Below are 14089 nucleotides of genomic sequence, written 5' to 3'. Positions count from 1 at the left end.
AAGCTGTTTCGTTTGTCAGAAGTGGCAAACTGTGAAGAAATATTTTAAGTTCTTACTTTACATTTTACTAATGTGGTTATACTGTTTATATAATAAATAATGATAATGAATTGTCATTAAGAAAACTAAAAAGAAAGGAAGTTCATCAACTGAGCTGAAATAGGACCCCTGCCCACTAGATTCTCCCAGCAAGGTGGGGGGACCACTGTCTGCTCAGCCATGGTGACAGCTTCATCTCATAGCTCCAGCTGTGAAAAGTGAGCTGGCATTAACAATTCAATGCCCCAGGATGTTGTTATCTGTAAAATGCTGGTTACAACACAGTACATACAGTGAGGTCCCAATTTTATTAAGAAAATACAACTCTCTATGTTCTTAAAAAAGATGAGAAAGATATACATCAAAATGTTAACAGTGTTATTTCTGTTATTTTCTTCTTGTGTTTGACTTTCTAAACTTTTTATAAAAATGTGACTCACCGTTGAAATAAATATATTATGTGAAAATGCTACAAAATAGAACGTAGAGTTTAATTCCATTTTATGAATACAATAAGTATTTCATGGGTAAATGCATAGGAAAAATTCTAGAAGGATATATATATGTGTATGTATACACACACACACATGCACATACATTTTATATATAGTGAGATAATGACGCTTAGGCCATAATACTGAGTCTCAGAGTCTAAGGGTGTGTGTAAGTGATTAAGTTCAGCCCAGAATTTGGCTTTCTGCTTTCCAACCGTCTCCTTGCCATTACCTATTGTCCTTGTAGGCCTTTAAAAGAAATCCCTTTGCTGATCATTCAGTGGGATTTGGGGACAGAGTAAAAGGAAACACCTGTGTTCAGGCTGCCATCTGTTCCCAGACGTCTGCACTCGCTATTCCACAGATTAGTCCCGTAGCCCATTTGGTCTCTTCAGCCTCTGTCTTTCAACTACATCTCACAAGATCCTGAGGCTTCATTTGCTAAGGTGCTCAGAACCAAACAGTGGCTCCAGACATGGCCAGACCAGCCAGAGCATGAATTTTCCACAGGGGACTGCAATGGTACAGCCGGGCCTAGCAGTATTCAATAAATGCTCACTCCATGCTGGGCACGGTGGCTCACAGGATCCCTGGCAGCCAACCTTCTAACCCGTTTGGGAAAACCAAACACACCATGTGAAAAGTTAAATGCCAATCAGGATTTCTCCAAGTGGGATATAACTGCAAAATTAGCAAAATGAAAGGAATAGAACATACAAAAGATTACACAATCATTTGACAAGTATTGCATTTTAAAAAGCAGACTATAAAATTGATGATGACTATAGAAAACAAAGAGAAAATAGAAAGAAAAAACATATACCAAAATATTAATAGTGATTGTTTTGGGGTGGTGGGGATGTGAGTGATTTTTTTTCCTACTTTTTATTATTTATTTATTAAAATTTATTTTATTTATTTATTTTTGGCTGCATTGGGTCTTCACTGCTGCATGTGGGCTTTCTCTAGTTGCTGCGAGCAGGGGTTATTCTTTGTTGTGGTGCGTGGGCTTCTCATTGCGGTGGCTTCTCTTGTTGCAGAGCATGGGGTCTAGGCACAGGGGCTTCAGTAGTTGTGGTGTACGGGCTCAGTAGTTGTGGCTCGCAGGCTCTAGAGCACAGGCTCAGTAGTTGTGGTGCACGGGCTTAGTTGCTCCGCAGCATGTGGGATCTTCCCGGACCAGGGCTCAAACCTGTGTCCCCTGCATTGGCAGGTGGATTCTTAACCACTGCGCCACCAGGAAGGCCCTAAAAGTACTGTTGTTCTGATTTCAAAAGCAATACAGAATCATTGTGAAAAAAACAATACAGATGAAAAAATTTTATTGTAAAAACAGATGAAAAAATTTTATTGTAAAACATAGAATATGAAGCTCTTCTTAATTACAATCACACAGATACAATTTTGTTTTTTTAAAGATGGTTTCATTATTTTTTCTCATTTCAAATTGGTACATATTTATTGGGAAAACATTAGGAATACAGAAACTTGCAAAAAGAAGAAGAGGGACTTCCCTGGTGGTCCAGTGGTAAAGAATCTGCCTTACAATGCAGGCGGCACGGGTTCAATCCCTGGTCAGGGAACTAAGATCCCACATGCCGCGGGGCAACTATGCCCGCGTGCCACAACTACTGAGCTCGCGCACCTCAACTAGAGCCCGCGTGCCGCAAACTACAGAGCCCACACACCCTGGAGCCTGAGCGCCACAACTAGAGAGAGAAAACCCGCACGTCATAACTAGAGAGAAGCCCGCGCACCGCAACGAAAGATCGTGCCTGCCTCAACGAAGATCCCGCATACAGCAGCTAAGACCCGATGCAGCCAAAAATAAATAATAAATAAATCTTTAAAAAATTACATCTTAAAAAAAAAAAAAGAAGATGAAGAAAAAAACCTCTCAATCTTACCACCCAGAAATAATCACTATTACCATCCTGGTGTATATCCTTCATGTCTTTTTTCCTATGCATGTACATAAAATTCACTTAATTAATTTTTATAAAAATGGAATCAAACTATATAGTACACTATATAGTACACAACTTCACTTAATACTTAGTGAATATTTTTCCACGTCATTAAATATTCTTCCATTCTCTCCATGGGGGCCCTGTTGGCATTTTGAACATAATAAATGGTTCTTTGGTGTGTAGGACTATTCTGTGCATTGTGGGAAGAGTAGCACGGAGCATTTCCTCTGCCCCACAGTTATTTTTACAACTAAAAATAGGAGTAGTGTGGTGGAGGTATATCTTCCTCCTGGTCAAGAAACACTCCTCTTATAGCATCATTTCCTAAAAACACTTATTTCATAGAATTATAATAAACATTCATTTAAAAAGCATTCAGAGGAAAAAATGTTTCAGAAATGTCACCTGAAAAATGTTACACACAGAACATAACATCTGTATGTTTAATCTGATTAATTCCTTAAAATGAATACCCTGTAGTGGATATACTTGGCAAAAAGTGTATGTACATTAAAAATGTTGGTATATCACGATACTATCTGTATTATCTAGTACCATCAGGTACCATTCAGTGTTATCTAGTCTCACCCCCTTATCTATTAGATGACCCCCTCCCTAAGGAATTAAGTGATCTTTCTAGTCACACAGGGAATAGGTAGGACTTACTAATCCATCCATGAAGGCTTTTATCTACTGTCATGGATAAGGCATTTGGGTCTATCAGAAAGTCATGCATTTTGGGGGACCCTGGCTGGGGTGGGCAAAGGGGAAGGGGCACGGTGTTGAGACCTCAGCAGAGGTCTGGGGGCCTGACAGACAAAGATGGGAATCCCACTCTGTCACATAATGGCTGAGTGATATTGAGAAAGGCCCTGCTCCCCAACCTTCAGCTTCTGCGTCGCAAATTGGCCATTTGAATAAAGAGCCAACAAAACACCTTTCCTTCTCTGTGGACAAGTTCCTAGCCCCATTTACCTGGAACCCTGACAAAGGTGGAACGTCAGCTGTACTACTAGTCGGCGCTGCTTCTAGTGCAAATGAGTGCCGATTGGTAAACTGTGTCTACACAGGAAGGGCTATGAAAGGACTATAAACGATCAGTGGAAAACCACGGCCTTTGGGCTACCCTGAGTGCAGTGGTCATTGCTCTTGTAACTGGTCATTGCCCTTGCTGGGATCCTGGACGCTTTGTCCATGGGACTGTTATAAGATTTAGGACGTGGGGCTCCTGCCCATCGCGGTCTCGTTCTCGGCACCTGAGAATGTCACCTGGGTGGGCCGGAGAGTAGCTCTGGACGCTGCGTGGTCCCCTGTGAGAGCTCTTGGTGATGAGAAACACCTGAGGCTACCCTGCTGGCACAGTGCATCTCCTGTCCCTGAATCCTTCTAGGCAAAGCCTATGTCAGGGATGGCCTGTTTGGGTCTTGTGAGTCTGTCTGGTTGAGCCAAGAAGACCCCCAGAGGGGGCGCTGTAGGAGATAATAACAATAACCACCTCCTGGTGTGTGAGGATTAGATGAAGTTATATAAACAGAGGTGTTGCCATAGGATGTGACAAGTGTCAGCTCCCTTCTCTCCATCCCAGAAAAAATACCTGTCTTTGGGCTCTTCCACTCGTTTTTTCCTTGGTGGAGAAAGGCTTGTCTCTGGCTTCCAATCTGAACAGCCAAGCCCTTTTTCCTTCTTCTTTGCTTTTACTCTTTCCTCTCCTTTTTCTCCTTTAGGAGGTGCTGGGGAGTGTAAAAACAAAATGGTAACATTGTTCCTTAACTCTCTGTCTCAGCCCAACCCAGGACCTGGGGAAGAAGGAGCAAAGGTCAGGGACTGAGATAGCCTCCACCTCCCCCAACAAATACCCGTTTAGAAACAAGCGCGTATCCAATATGCACATGTGTGTGCAAACCGAAGCTCACACATGGGGACAGAAAGACCTTTGCACACACCTATGCACATATTCATATCAATGTGTATATACAGATATGTACAAACACACAAGAACACAGATATATATACATAGGAACATGTACAGGAAAACCCACCCATCTACAAATCTCCCACTTGTTTAGACAAGAACTGGCAGTCCCACTAGAGGCCATCTGTCACTTATCAAGTCATTCAACAACCATACACTGAGTGCCTGTTATAAGCCGGGCACCGTCCATCCAGGCGCTGGGAGGAAAACTTGGCCCAAGCGACCCTGCCCCTCTCACCCAACAGCTGCTTCCACTTTCTGACGAGGACTTTGGCCAAGGACACCGCCTCCTTGTCAGAGCAGTGCTTGCGGACCCCATTCACGGCAACTCCAATCCTGGTGGTCTGCAAAGCGAGAGGGTTAGTGGCTGGTCTGGGAATTAGGACCCACTGGACTGGCTGCCCTAACTGGCAAGACCTGCCCCAGCTCAATCACCCCCTTCCCCTGGCCCAGCTTCTCCCCAGTCCCAGCCTGGACCTGTGGCTGAGGTAATAATCCTGACCTTATAACTGAGGCCCTGACCTGCTGTCCTGAGTGAGGTCAGTGCCCAAGGCCCAGCGCCCTGCAGGGATGGGTAACTGTGGCTCTGGTGAAAAGCTGGAGCAGTGGTGGTGGGTCTGGCTGATGACCAGGACTCCTCTCCATTCTCTGGCCCCTGGTGTCTTGGAGTTCAAATTTCAGCTTAAGACACAGCTCTGGCTACTACAACTTGGGTATTGCTGATTTTTCAGGGCCAAGAGCTTCTGGTAAAGTTTGGGGGCTACATGGGTAACACATGGAGGATCTAAAAATGGGGGGCTTTTCCCTCTCCCTGAGTCACTGGCCTCTTGGATCCCACAGGCCCAGGGCCTTGGGAATTGGGGTACACAAGGAAAGTAAGTCAGTCTTTCCCCCAGACCCAGAGGCCCCGAGGGCTTAGAAGCTACCCTGCCATCATCTAAAGGCCTGGATTCCCACCCCCAGAGTACCTCAAGATCCCATCCTGCCGCCTTCCTTTCAGAAATTCCTCCCAGACCCCATCCTTGGAGGGTTCCCCCCAAGGGTCTTTCCCTGCCCCACTAAGTCACCCTCCACTCCAGGCACTGCCCATCCCCACCCACCTGGAGTAGCTGGATGGACATCTGCCAGCTGTTCAGCTTCTTCAGAAGGTCGAGGGCCCCTTCCTGTGGGAGGCCACAAGGTGAGGGCTGAGGCCCGTGGGGTCTGCCCCAGGCCTCTCTCTGACCGTTGTGTGGTCTCAGTGGGAAGGAGGGTGGCAGGAGGTAGGGAGGAGGCTCTTCCAGTGACAGGAGACAGGCAGCCAAGTGGTCGAAGAATAGAAGGAGAGAAGGAAAAGCTTCTGCCCAAACCAGCTCTCTAACTTCACCTCCCACCACCCAGCTGGGTTCAAGCCCCTCTGAGCAAGGGTCCAGCCCTACCCACTCACCCTGACCCCTAGCCATTGGTTCTGCTGTTCCTTCCACTGGGCATTCTCTTCCCTTCCCCATCTCTTCCTCTAAAATTAATTGCTTCATGGCCTATTGCTTCTGCTTTTATGTCTGTATATGCCTCCCCTCACTTCCCAACTGGGAACGTCTGTAGGTTGAGGACTGTGGCTTTTTCTAAACAGCTTTATAGAGGTATAACTGACATACAATAAAACGCACATGTTGTAGGCTACAATGTGATGAGTTTTGACATACATATACTCCCCTGAAACCATCACCACAGTCAAGATAAGGACATAGTCAGCATCCCCGACATTTCCCTTGTGCCCCTTTGTCACACATCCCTCGCTGCACCCCCAACCCCTCTAGATGAGCTTGCATTTTGAAGGATTTTATAGAAAGTGACTGTAATGGAATTTCGCATCTGGCTTCTTTCACTCTGTAATCATTTTGAGATTCATGCACATTGTAGCACAGATCCACAGCTCCTTTTTATTTCTGAGTTGTTTGCCATTGCCTGTATATACCACAATTTGTTTATCCATTCACCTGTTAATGGGACTGTTAGGTAGTTTCCAGTTTGCAGCAATTACAAATAAAGCTGCTGGGAACGTTCATATACAAGTGTTTGTGTGGACATGTACTTTCTTTTCTCTCCGGTGAAGAGGACTGCTTAATCTCTGAGACCTCCGGGTTCAGCATCCTGAACTCATCACTCAGGGAGCATCTCCCTGAGTGAATGAATAAAGCAGAAAGCAGAAGGCAGGGGGGGAGAATGGGAGGGGAAGAAAGGAGACTCGGATGTGAAAAGCTGTTGGCTGCCAGGCCCTGAACAACCCCTGACCCATTTCAGCCTTCTCTTTCTTTCCACCCACTTCCTAGAAGCCAGCCCCGGTCTCCGGTGCTGAGATGGGTTCCCTGGGGAGCAGCAGCTGACTGTGTTCTGTATGCCCGAGTCCTGGTCCCACTGTGCACTGCCAGCCACCAAGCCCCTCCCTATTAGTCTTCCTGGGCCACATCCCAAGAGCTGCCCTCTGTCAGTCCTCAGCCTCCCTTAGAACTTGGGTTCATAGTCTGTTTTCCAAGGTGTGACCTGCGGATGTGTGCGCACGTGAACTTGTGGGCATATAAGCCTGCATCTATCACTAGTTAAAGGCTTATTATCTGCTGGACACGGTTCTAAGTATTTTACATGCATTATCTCTTCTAACTGTCTCAATGATCCCATGAGGTAGGTCCTATTACTATTCCCATTTTTACAGAATCATTATCCCATTTTCAGAGAAGAGAAATAGGAACTGAGCTGGGATTCAAACTCAGGCCCTTTGGGTTCGACCCAATATACAACCAAGTAGGTAGGTATGGACATAGGTCTGGCTAGACGTGTGCAATCATGAAATATCAACATGGGTAAGTGCAGTGGTATGTGGGTCAATGTTTAACAACAAGTTCTCAAAGGAAAAAAACTGATTTGTAGTGTTTGCCCATTTCTGTGGTGTCAATACTCCTCCCATGGCCAATGTCAAGATACCAACATGCTGTGACTGACCTGAAGGAGGTATTGGGAAGAGATATGTGATGTGAAACCATATTGATATAACAGAAGTAAATAACCTCCAGACCATAGATGACAGTAAAATGCAATAAAATAATAAAGAAGTGATGATTTTGGAGTATTTATGACCTTTGTTTTTTTTTGTTTTTTTTTTTTGCTGTACGCGGGCCTCTCACTGCTGTGGCCTCTCCCGTTGAGGAGCACAGGCTCCGGACGCGCAGGCTCAGCGTCCATGGCTCACGGGTCCCAGCCGCTCCGCGGCATGTGGGATCCTCCCGGACCGGGGCACAAACCCGCATCCCCTGCATCGGCAGGCGGACTCTCAACCACTGCGCCACCAGGGAAGCCCTATGACCTTTGTTTTTAATATAATTTATTTAATTGTAAACGTATAATTTAATGTTAAAAATAATGGCTGTATTTAACAACTGGCTTGCAAAATTCCTGAAAGTTCAACAGTGTTAAGCCAGTTCCAGCTCACCACTGGGCGTGTGCCTCTGCATATCACACTGTATAACTGGGTTATGTTGGAGAACAGCCGTGAGCCTGGGTTGTAGCTGGACTCACAAAGCCTCGTGCAAATGTTGCCAGCTGTGTCTCTCTGCATGCACGAATGGGATGTTCAGCCAGCAGTATCTCTGGTCCAGGTGGGGAGCTGCTGTGTGTACGCTGCTCGAAGCATAATGTGTTTATTTGTCTTTGAGGGATGATGGCCGTGTCATAACATGTCTGAACACGTAAGTGTGGCTGTCTGCTAAGTTTGTAGATTTGCATGTCGGGGTGTAGCTTATTGTGTGTATGCACACGTGTAGGCATGTGTGTAGTTGTTTTTGTGTATCCTTCTGCAAATATAATGGTTAGTGTGTCAGTCATACCAGGGTCAGTAACCACGTCTTTTATGTAGTTATGTTCATAGTTGTGTGTGATATATGTTCATATATTGTGTGTGGCTGCATGTATGTAGTTATGTTTGTTGTGTGTGATCATGAGGATGTTTGGCTGTAAGTCTGAAGCTGTTACAGTTGCTGCGCGCTCCCAGCATCTGACAAAAGCTCTAAGTTGCTGGGACTTCAGTAATTGGCAGTAAACCCCGGGCCTGAGCTGCAACGTGGAAGATCCGTCTTATTACAGGAAGTGTGTCCTCCTCTCCCTAACCACCACTGGGCGGGCCCACTTTCGCTCCCAGAGCAGGCCCCACCTTTCTAGGTCACATGCCCAGAGCTCTGTGCCCACCCAGATGCTGCCAAGAACCCAGGCGCAGACGTGGCTGCAGACTGGCTCTGTGCTACAGGGACCCTGAGGCCAGACTTGCATCTTTCCTGGAGAAAGCTCTGGGTACTTCCACAGGAATCCTCGCCAAGGGACACCATTTCCTCTTCCCATTTCACAGAAGAGGAAATCGAGGCCAGAGAGGGAAAGTAGAGTGGTGGGTCTAGGTCCATAAAAGGAGTGAGGGGAGGCCAGGGCAGGTCCCTTCCTCCTCAGCCAAGCTGCCTTTCTCAGGTCTCCTAAGCTGCCCCCACACCCCTCACGCAGAGGTCCAGAATCTCCTGGCCCAAACTTGGGATCAGCAAGGGGCAGGGCTGGGATAACACATCTACTTGAGTTGGAATTTGGTTCAGGAGCCCCGGGTTGGGCTCTGCCGCCCCCAGTTGAGCCTGATGACTTGAGGCTCAGTTTCACTGACTTTGGAGCATCCTGGAATGGGGGCTCCCAACACTCTGCAGGTTTGTGTGTTTCCTCTGGAGGAAACAGGTTTGTGTGTTTGTGTGTTTCCTCTGTTTCCTCTGGAGGAGTCACTCTCGAAGCCTTCCCAAGCACCAGTCCAGGTCTTCCTAAGGGTTTCACATCTCTTCCACCCTCACCACCACCAGCAGAGACAAAAATCCAGTGACATTCCTTCCCAGGAGGTAGGTAATCTCATCTTCTTACAGATGAAGAAACTGAGGCTCTGGTCTTCATATGGACACCAACTCATTACTGCCCATGTCTACTGGAGAGCTCCCTGACACTCCATGGATCCAGTGACCTCTCCCTCTTTCCTGCTCTAAAACCACCCTTAGGGTCCATCCCTCTCTCAAGCTCCTAGGATTACAGGATGAGCTGGAAACGCAGGTCCTGCTCCAGCATATGCCTACAGATGGTGGGAGGAGGAGGGCTCTGGGACAGGGCAAAGTGAGGGACCTGCCTGCTGGCCTACCCTCCTCTCTCTTCCCTTTCCTGGTGAGCTCCAGCCCTCTCCGTCCCAAGGCCAAGTTTGCTTGTCTAGGCAACAGGGCGGCAGCCAACTTGAGGCAAAGATCGCAGGGAGGATCAAACATTAACTTCAAGTCGGCCCGCGCTGAGGGCTCCTGGCACTGAGCGCTCAGGGATCCGCAGGTAAGGCCTCCGTCTCTGATTCCCCGCAACCTCCGGGCCCCTCTCTCCCCCGCCCCCGGCCTCCTCCGCCCCGCAGCCCAGGCCTGCAGCCGGTCCCCCTTCCCCCGCCCCGCGGGCCCCATGGGCGCAGCGGCTGCCCGACACCTGTTCGGCCCCCGCCCGCCTGGGCCCCAACCCTCGGCCAAGGAAAGGGAGAGTTGCAAACAGAGCAGCTCCTGGAGCCTCAAGCTGTGGGGTTCCGGGATCCGAGGCCCTTCGCTTTTCTCCGCCAGATCCACTCCCGGGGTGCAGCGTAGACGCGGCTCAGCACCCCTCATCAGTTCAAGTTTCTTTGCCCCTTCTCGGGTCACCCAGGATTTTGTTTTCCCCAGTCTCCGGCTCCCCCGTCCCGCAGTCACCGCCGCTCCCTAGGCTTTGCACACGCCGAGTCCCGGGGCTTCGAAAGTCCTTTTCCAGCTGACGGTCTCTTCACTCTCTTTCCCGGGCCCTGCACAAGCTACCCAGGGGCCCCAACCCTGCAGGTCCAGGCGTACGTGCACAAGCCCAGTCTCTGGGGCCGGCACGGTCCACCCCGGAGCCCCGGGCCATGCACACGCCCACCCCGAGGTGCCAGCAGTCCCCAAGGGGCGCTGAGCCCTGCCCCGGCCGTGCCTCCCTCCGGTCCCCGAGTCCCGCACGCGCCTCCCGGGCGTCCAGCCAGCACGGGCCCCCGGGACTCCCGGGCTCGCACGCGCCGCGCCTCCCGGGGGCTGGGGCTCTGGCCCGAACTCTGCAGCCTCACCGTGTTCTTCCTGGCCACCATCTTCTCCAGCTTCTTGGCGATCCTCAGCAGCTCCTCTTCCTGGCCCATGTTGGCCCGCGACGCCCGGCGGGACGAGGGGCGCAGGGGCGGCAGCCGGGTTTCGGGTGCAGGAGGCGCAAAGGCTGAGGGCGCGCAAGCCGCGCGGGCCCCAGACGCACCCGACACACACGCCTGGCGGGGGCGGGGCTCTCCCCCCACACCCCCTCGGCCGCCTGCCTCCCGGCGGTGGGGGAGGGGTGGCATGCACTAAATATAGACTTCAAGGACTCGCCGGGGCAAAGATTGCCCGCGCCCGCCAGTCGGGCTACCCGAGAGAGGGACGAGGCTGCGAGAGCGGGCCCTCCACCTCGGGCCGGTCCTGGGGCGCCGGGAGCTGAAGGGAGATTTGGGAAGGAGGGCTCTCTGGCGAATGGGGAGGCCGTCGTCCCTGGCCACAAGAGGCTGTTGCGGCGAGGAGGGCACCCGAGGGTGCCCTGGGAGCTTCCAGAATAGTTCTGGGCTCCCGTGTCTCTGCACCGTTGCAGCTCAAAGCCGGCCGACCTAGTTCATGCCTATGCCCAAGTGGAGGCAGTTTGGTATGCTTGAATCACATTATTTTGCATGCTCATTAAATCCAATTCTGTCCTACCCTGTGCTCAGTATTCGTGCACACGCGTGTATCCAGGCCCACTGTTGCCCTCAATTTTGTTTGTTACAGTGAGGTTTTGCATTTCTAACAAGCTCTCCGAGTGCTGCTGGTCCCACGGACTACACTTGGAGTAGTGAGGGCTTGGGAAGTTCTTAAGCGCACCAAACTTTGAGAAATCCGTGTCCAGGTGCATGTGCCCCTTATTTAGTCGGGGTCAGGACACTGCCTCCCCAGTGGGATTGGATCTGGAAGGGAGGAAACAGAATCATGCCTCCACAGCTGTGCACACATCTGTGTTCCTGTGGAAGGACCTTCCAAGTGTCCCCAGCAGACCCAGATCCCTTCCTAAACGTGAGTTTAATTGATAGAAAATGAACTGTGTGTGTGTGGAGTGTGTGTGTGGGTGCTTATGGGCCTGGAAGGGAGGCATGAAAAATGGTCCGCAGTGTGTGGGGATGGGAAGTTGTGGCTTGGAGTGTTCAGTGAAATCTCCAGACTTTCCTGAGAGAAACTTAGAGAACCTCATCCTGCATCACAGGGTGGACTCACCTGTCTTCTGATGACAAATTGAAATTAACACAGAGTGATCACAATTCAGGCATACAAAAATGGAGTCCGATTAAAAAAAACAAATGGAGTCCGGTAGCAGTTGAGGATCTGGTTTCAGACACATCTCTGCATCACTGAAAGCCTGAACTTTCTTTGAGCTGTACCAGATCCATGGACATCACCAGAGTGCTCAGAACAACACTTGCCAGCTGCAAACCTTATGGTCTCAAGGTCTCCCGTTGTAATTATGCAACCATTTCGGACCCCAACCAATCCTTATTAAATAAGCACCTTTACTTCTGGCCAGCTCCAATTGTAATTCTTGACAAAAAACTCCTGTAACTAACTGTAACCTTGCGGTTTCTGTCTTTATAAGCCTCCCCATTTTGTAGTCCTGCAGAACACAATTGAAGAGCTTCTTTATATATATATATATATATATATATATTTAATTATTTTATTTATTTATTTATTTTTGGCCCCCTTGGGTCTTTGTTGCTGCAGGAGGGCTTTCTCTAGACCCGGCGAGCGGAGGCTACTCTTCCTTGCGGTGGCTTCTCCTGTTGCGGAGCGCAGATTCTTAACCTCTGCACCACCAGGGAGGCCCTGAAGCGCTTCTTGAATCTGTGTCTCCAGGAGTGCAGTGCTAGCAAACCCCAAATAAGCACCTTGTTTTTCAATCAGGTCTCCACTTCTAAAATTTTGGTTAAATCTTCTAACTATGCTGGGACCAAGGTAGGAAGGGGTGGGTTTCTCATTGATTCAACAGATACGTATTGAATGTCCAAGCAATGAATAAGACAGACCCAGTCCCAGCAAGCTTGAGACTCAGTCTATGGGTAAGAAAAACCTTAAACAAATACGTACACCATCAATTCTGTGTTATCACAACTGAGGTGAGGGTCAGGAAGAAGTAGAGGATAACTTGCAGACATCTGAGGGGACTTGCACCATTTGGGGTGTTATGTTCTCTGAAGAAATGAAGTTTAAACTTTGGGTGAAGTGCTGAGTGGGAGTTGGGGGGAGGAGGAGGAGAGTGTTAAAGTAAGAGAAGAAGAAACATTTATACATATATTTATTGAGCACCTACTAGGTGCCAGAACCTTTAGCCCTGAGCATCCTGAGAGGTACAAATCAGTCCTCCTGGAGTTCCGAATGTGCAAACTTGGGGAAGGGAGGGTGCTTCACGTGTCGGGGGTTGAAGGAAAAACTAGTGTGGCTACAGCACGGCGATGAGAGGGGTGTTCGGAGGGGAGGGGCAGAGAGTCAGAGGTGGGTGGGGCCTGACCATGAAAAGCACTGTAGGCCGCTTTTAGGAGGTTAGACTAAAACTTCTTGGCCAACCCCCAAGCAAGCCCCTCTGGGTTGAAGAGACAGCTCTCTGCAATTACTTAGGATTGCCTTTTAGAAAAAGCAGATTTGAGTTTCCTCAAACTTCCACCCAGCTCCCACTGTGAGTTGAGTGACATCAAAAGAAGCCAAGACTTCAGGGCTTGAAGGACCCTAAGAAAACATCAAGTCCAACCCTTTCTTTGTACAGATTGGAAGACTGAGGCCCAGTGAGGCCCAGGATTGCCCTGCTCAACCGTATCAGACACGTCAGTACCCTCTACATCCCCTCTGCCTACCCATCCACCTTGGAGGTCACCAGCAGGCAATTCCTGGACACACCTCTGACAGCTTCCTGCATCTCTCTGACTGAGGGCTTCAGGGCAGACTGGAAGTAGAGAATTAGGAATTGACACCCCCAGAAAGGACCCTTGAACCAGCGAGAGACCAGAGTTGGTAGTAAATACACCAATTTCTTCACTCCTGATGGGATAACTTGATGGCACATTCCTTTTTTTTCCACATCCCTACTACCCATTGTGTTTCCTGGGATCACCTCACAAATAAGCAGGGACTGTGGCAGAGTTAAACTGCAGGTCTCCAGACTCCTAGTCCAGTGCTCTTTCCTCACACCAGGGTTTCTCAACCTCGGCACTATTACCATTTTGGACTGGATAATTCCTTGTGCGCAGGGGCTGGCCTGTGTATTGAAGAATGTTTAGCAGCATCCCTGAACTCTAGCCACTAGATGCCAGCAGCACCCTCCAGTTGGGAACAATAAAAAATGTGTCTTCCTTGTCAAATGTCCCCTGGGGGAAAATCACCCCTGGTTGCAAACCACTGCTGTACACCAGGCTGTCCCTCTTAGCAGGTCTAGAGAAAGAATTCCAAGCCCTAAGAATCCCTCCCCTTCCCGACGGCTCTTCAGAGAACATAAATGAAACC

At 49.2% G+C, this 14089-nt stretch overlaps 1 protein-coding gene across 3 annotated transcripts in view; it reads right to left on the bottom strand.

The window, feature by feature from the left end:
* Positions 1–11000, bottom strand: part of TCEA3 (transcription elongation factor A3) — a 39058-nt gene extending 28058 nt beyond the window's left edge. For 2 of the 3 annotated variants that reach the window (XM_089899268.1, XM_089899277.1), the window contains exons 1-3: positions 5576–8656; positions 4714–4819; positions 4098–4233 (exon numbers count right to left, since the gene is read on the bottom strand). In XM_089899268.1, the coding sequence (XP_089755394.1) occupies positions 4098–4233; positions 4714–4819; positions 5576–5989 (656 nt within the window). In that variant the 5' untranslated portion in view covers positions 5990–8656. Of the gene's footprint in view, positions 1–4097; positions 4234–4713; positions 4820–5575; positions 8657–10617 lie in introns of those variants that run through there. The other variant, XM_089899271.1, reaches the window with a different exon arrangement.
* Positions 11001–14089: the final 3089 nt, after the last annotated feature.

Source organism: Delphinapterus leucas, chromosome 1 (assembly GCF_059928025.1).
Source record: "Delphinapterus leucas isolate spDelLeu-1000000601 "Yukka" chromosome 1, BTC_Dleu_Yukka2, whole genome shotgun sequence".
Classification (NCBI taxonomy): domain Eukaryota; kingdom Metazoa; phylum Chordata; class Mammalia; order Artiodactyla; family Monodontidae; genus Delphinapterus; species Delphinapterus leucas.
This window is presented reverse-complemented; position numbering and strand designations above follow the sequence as displayed.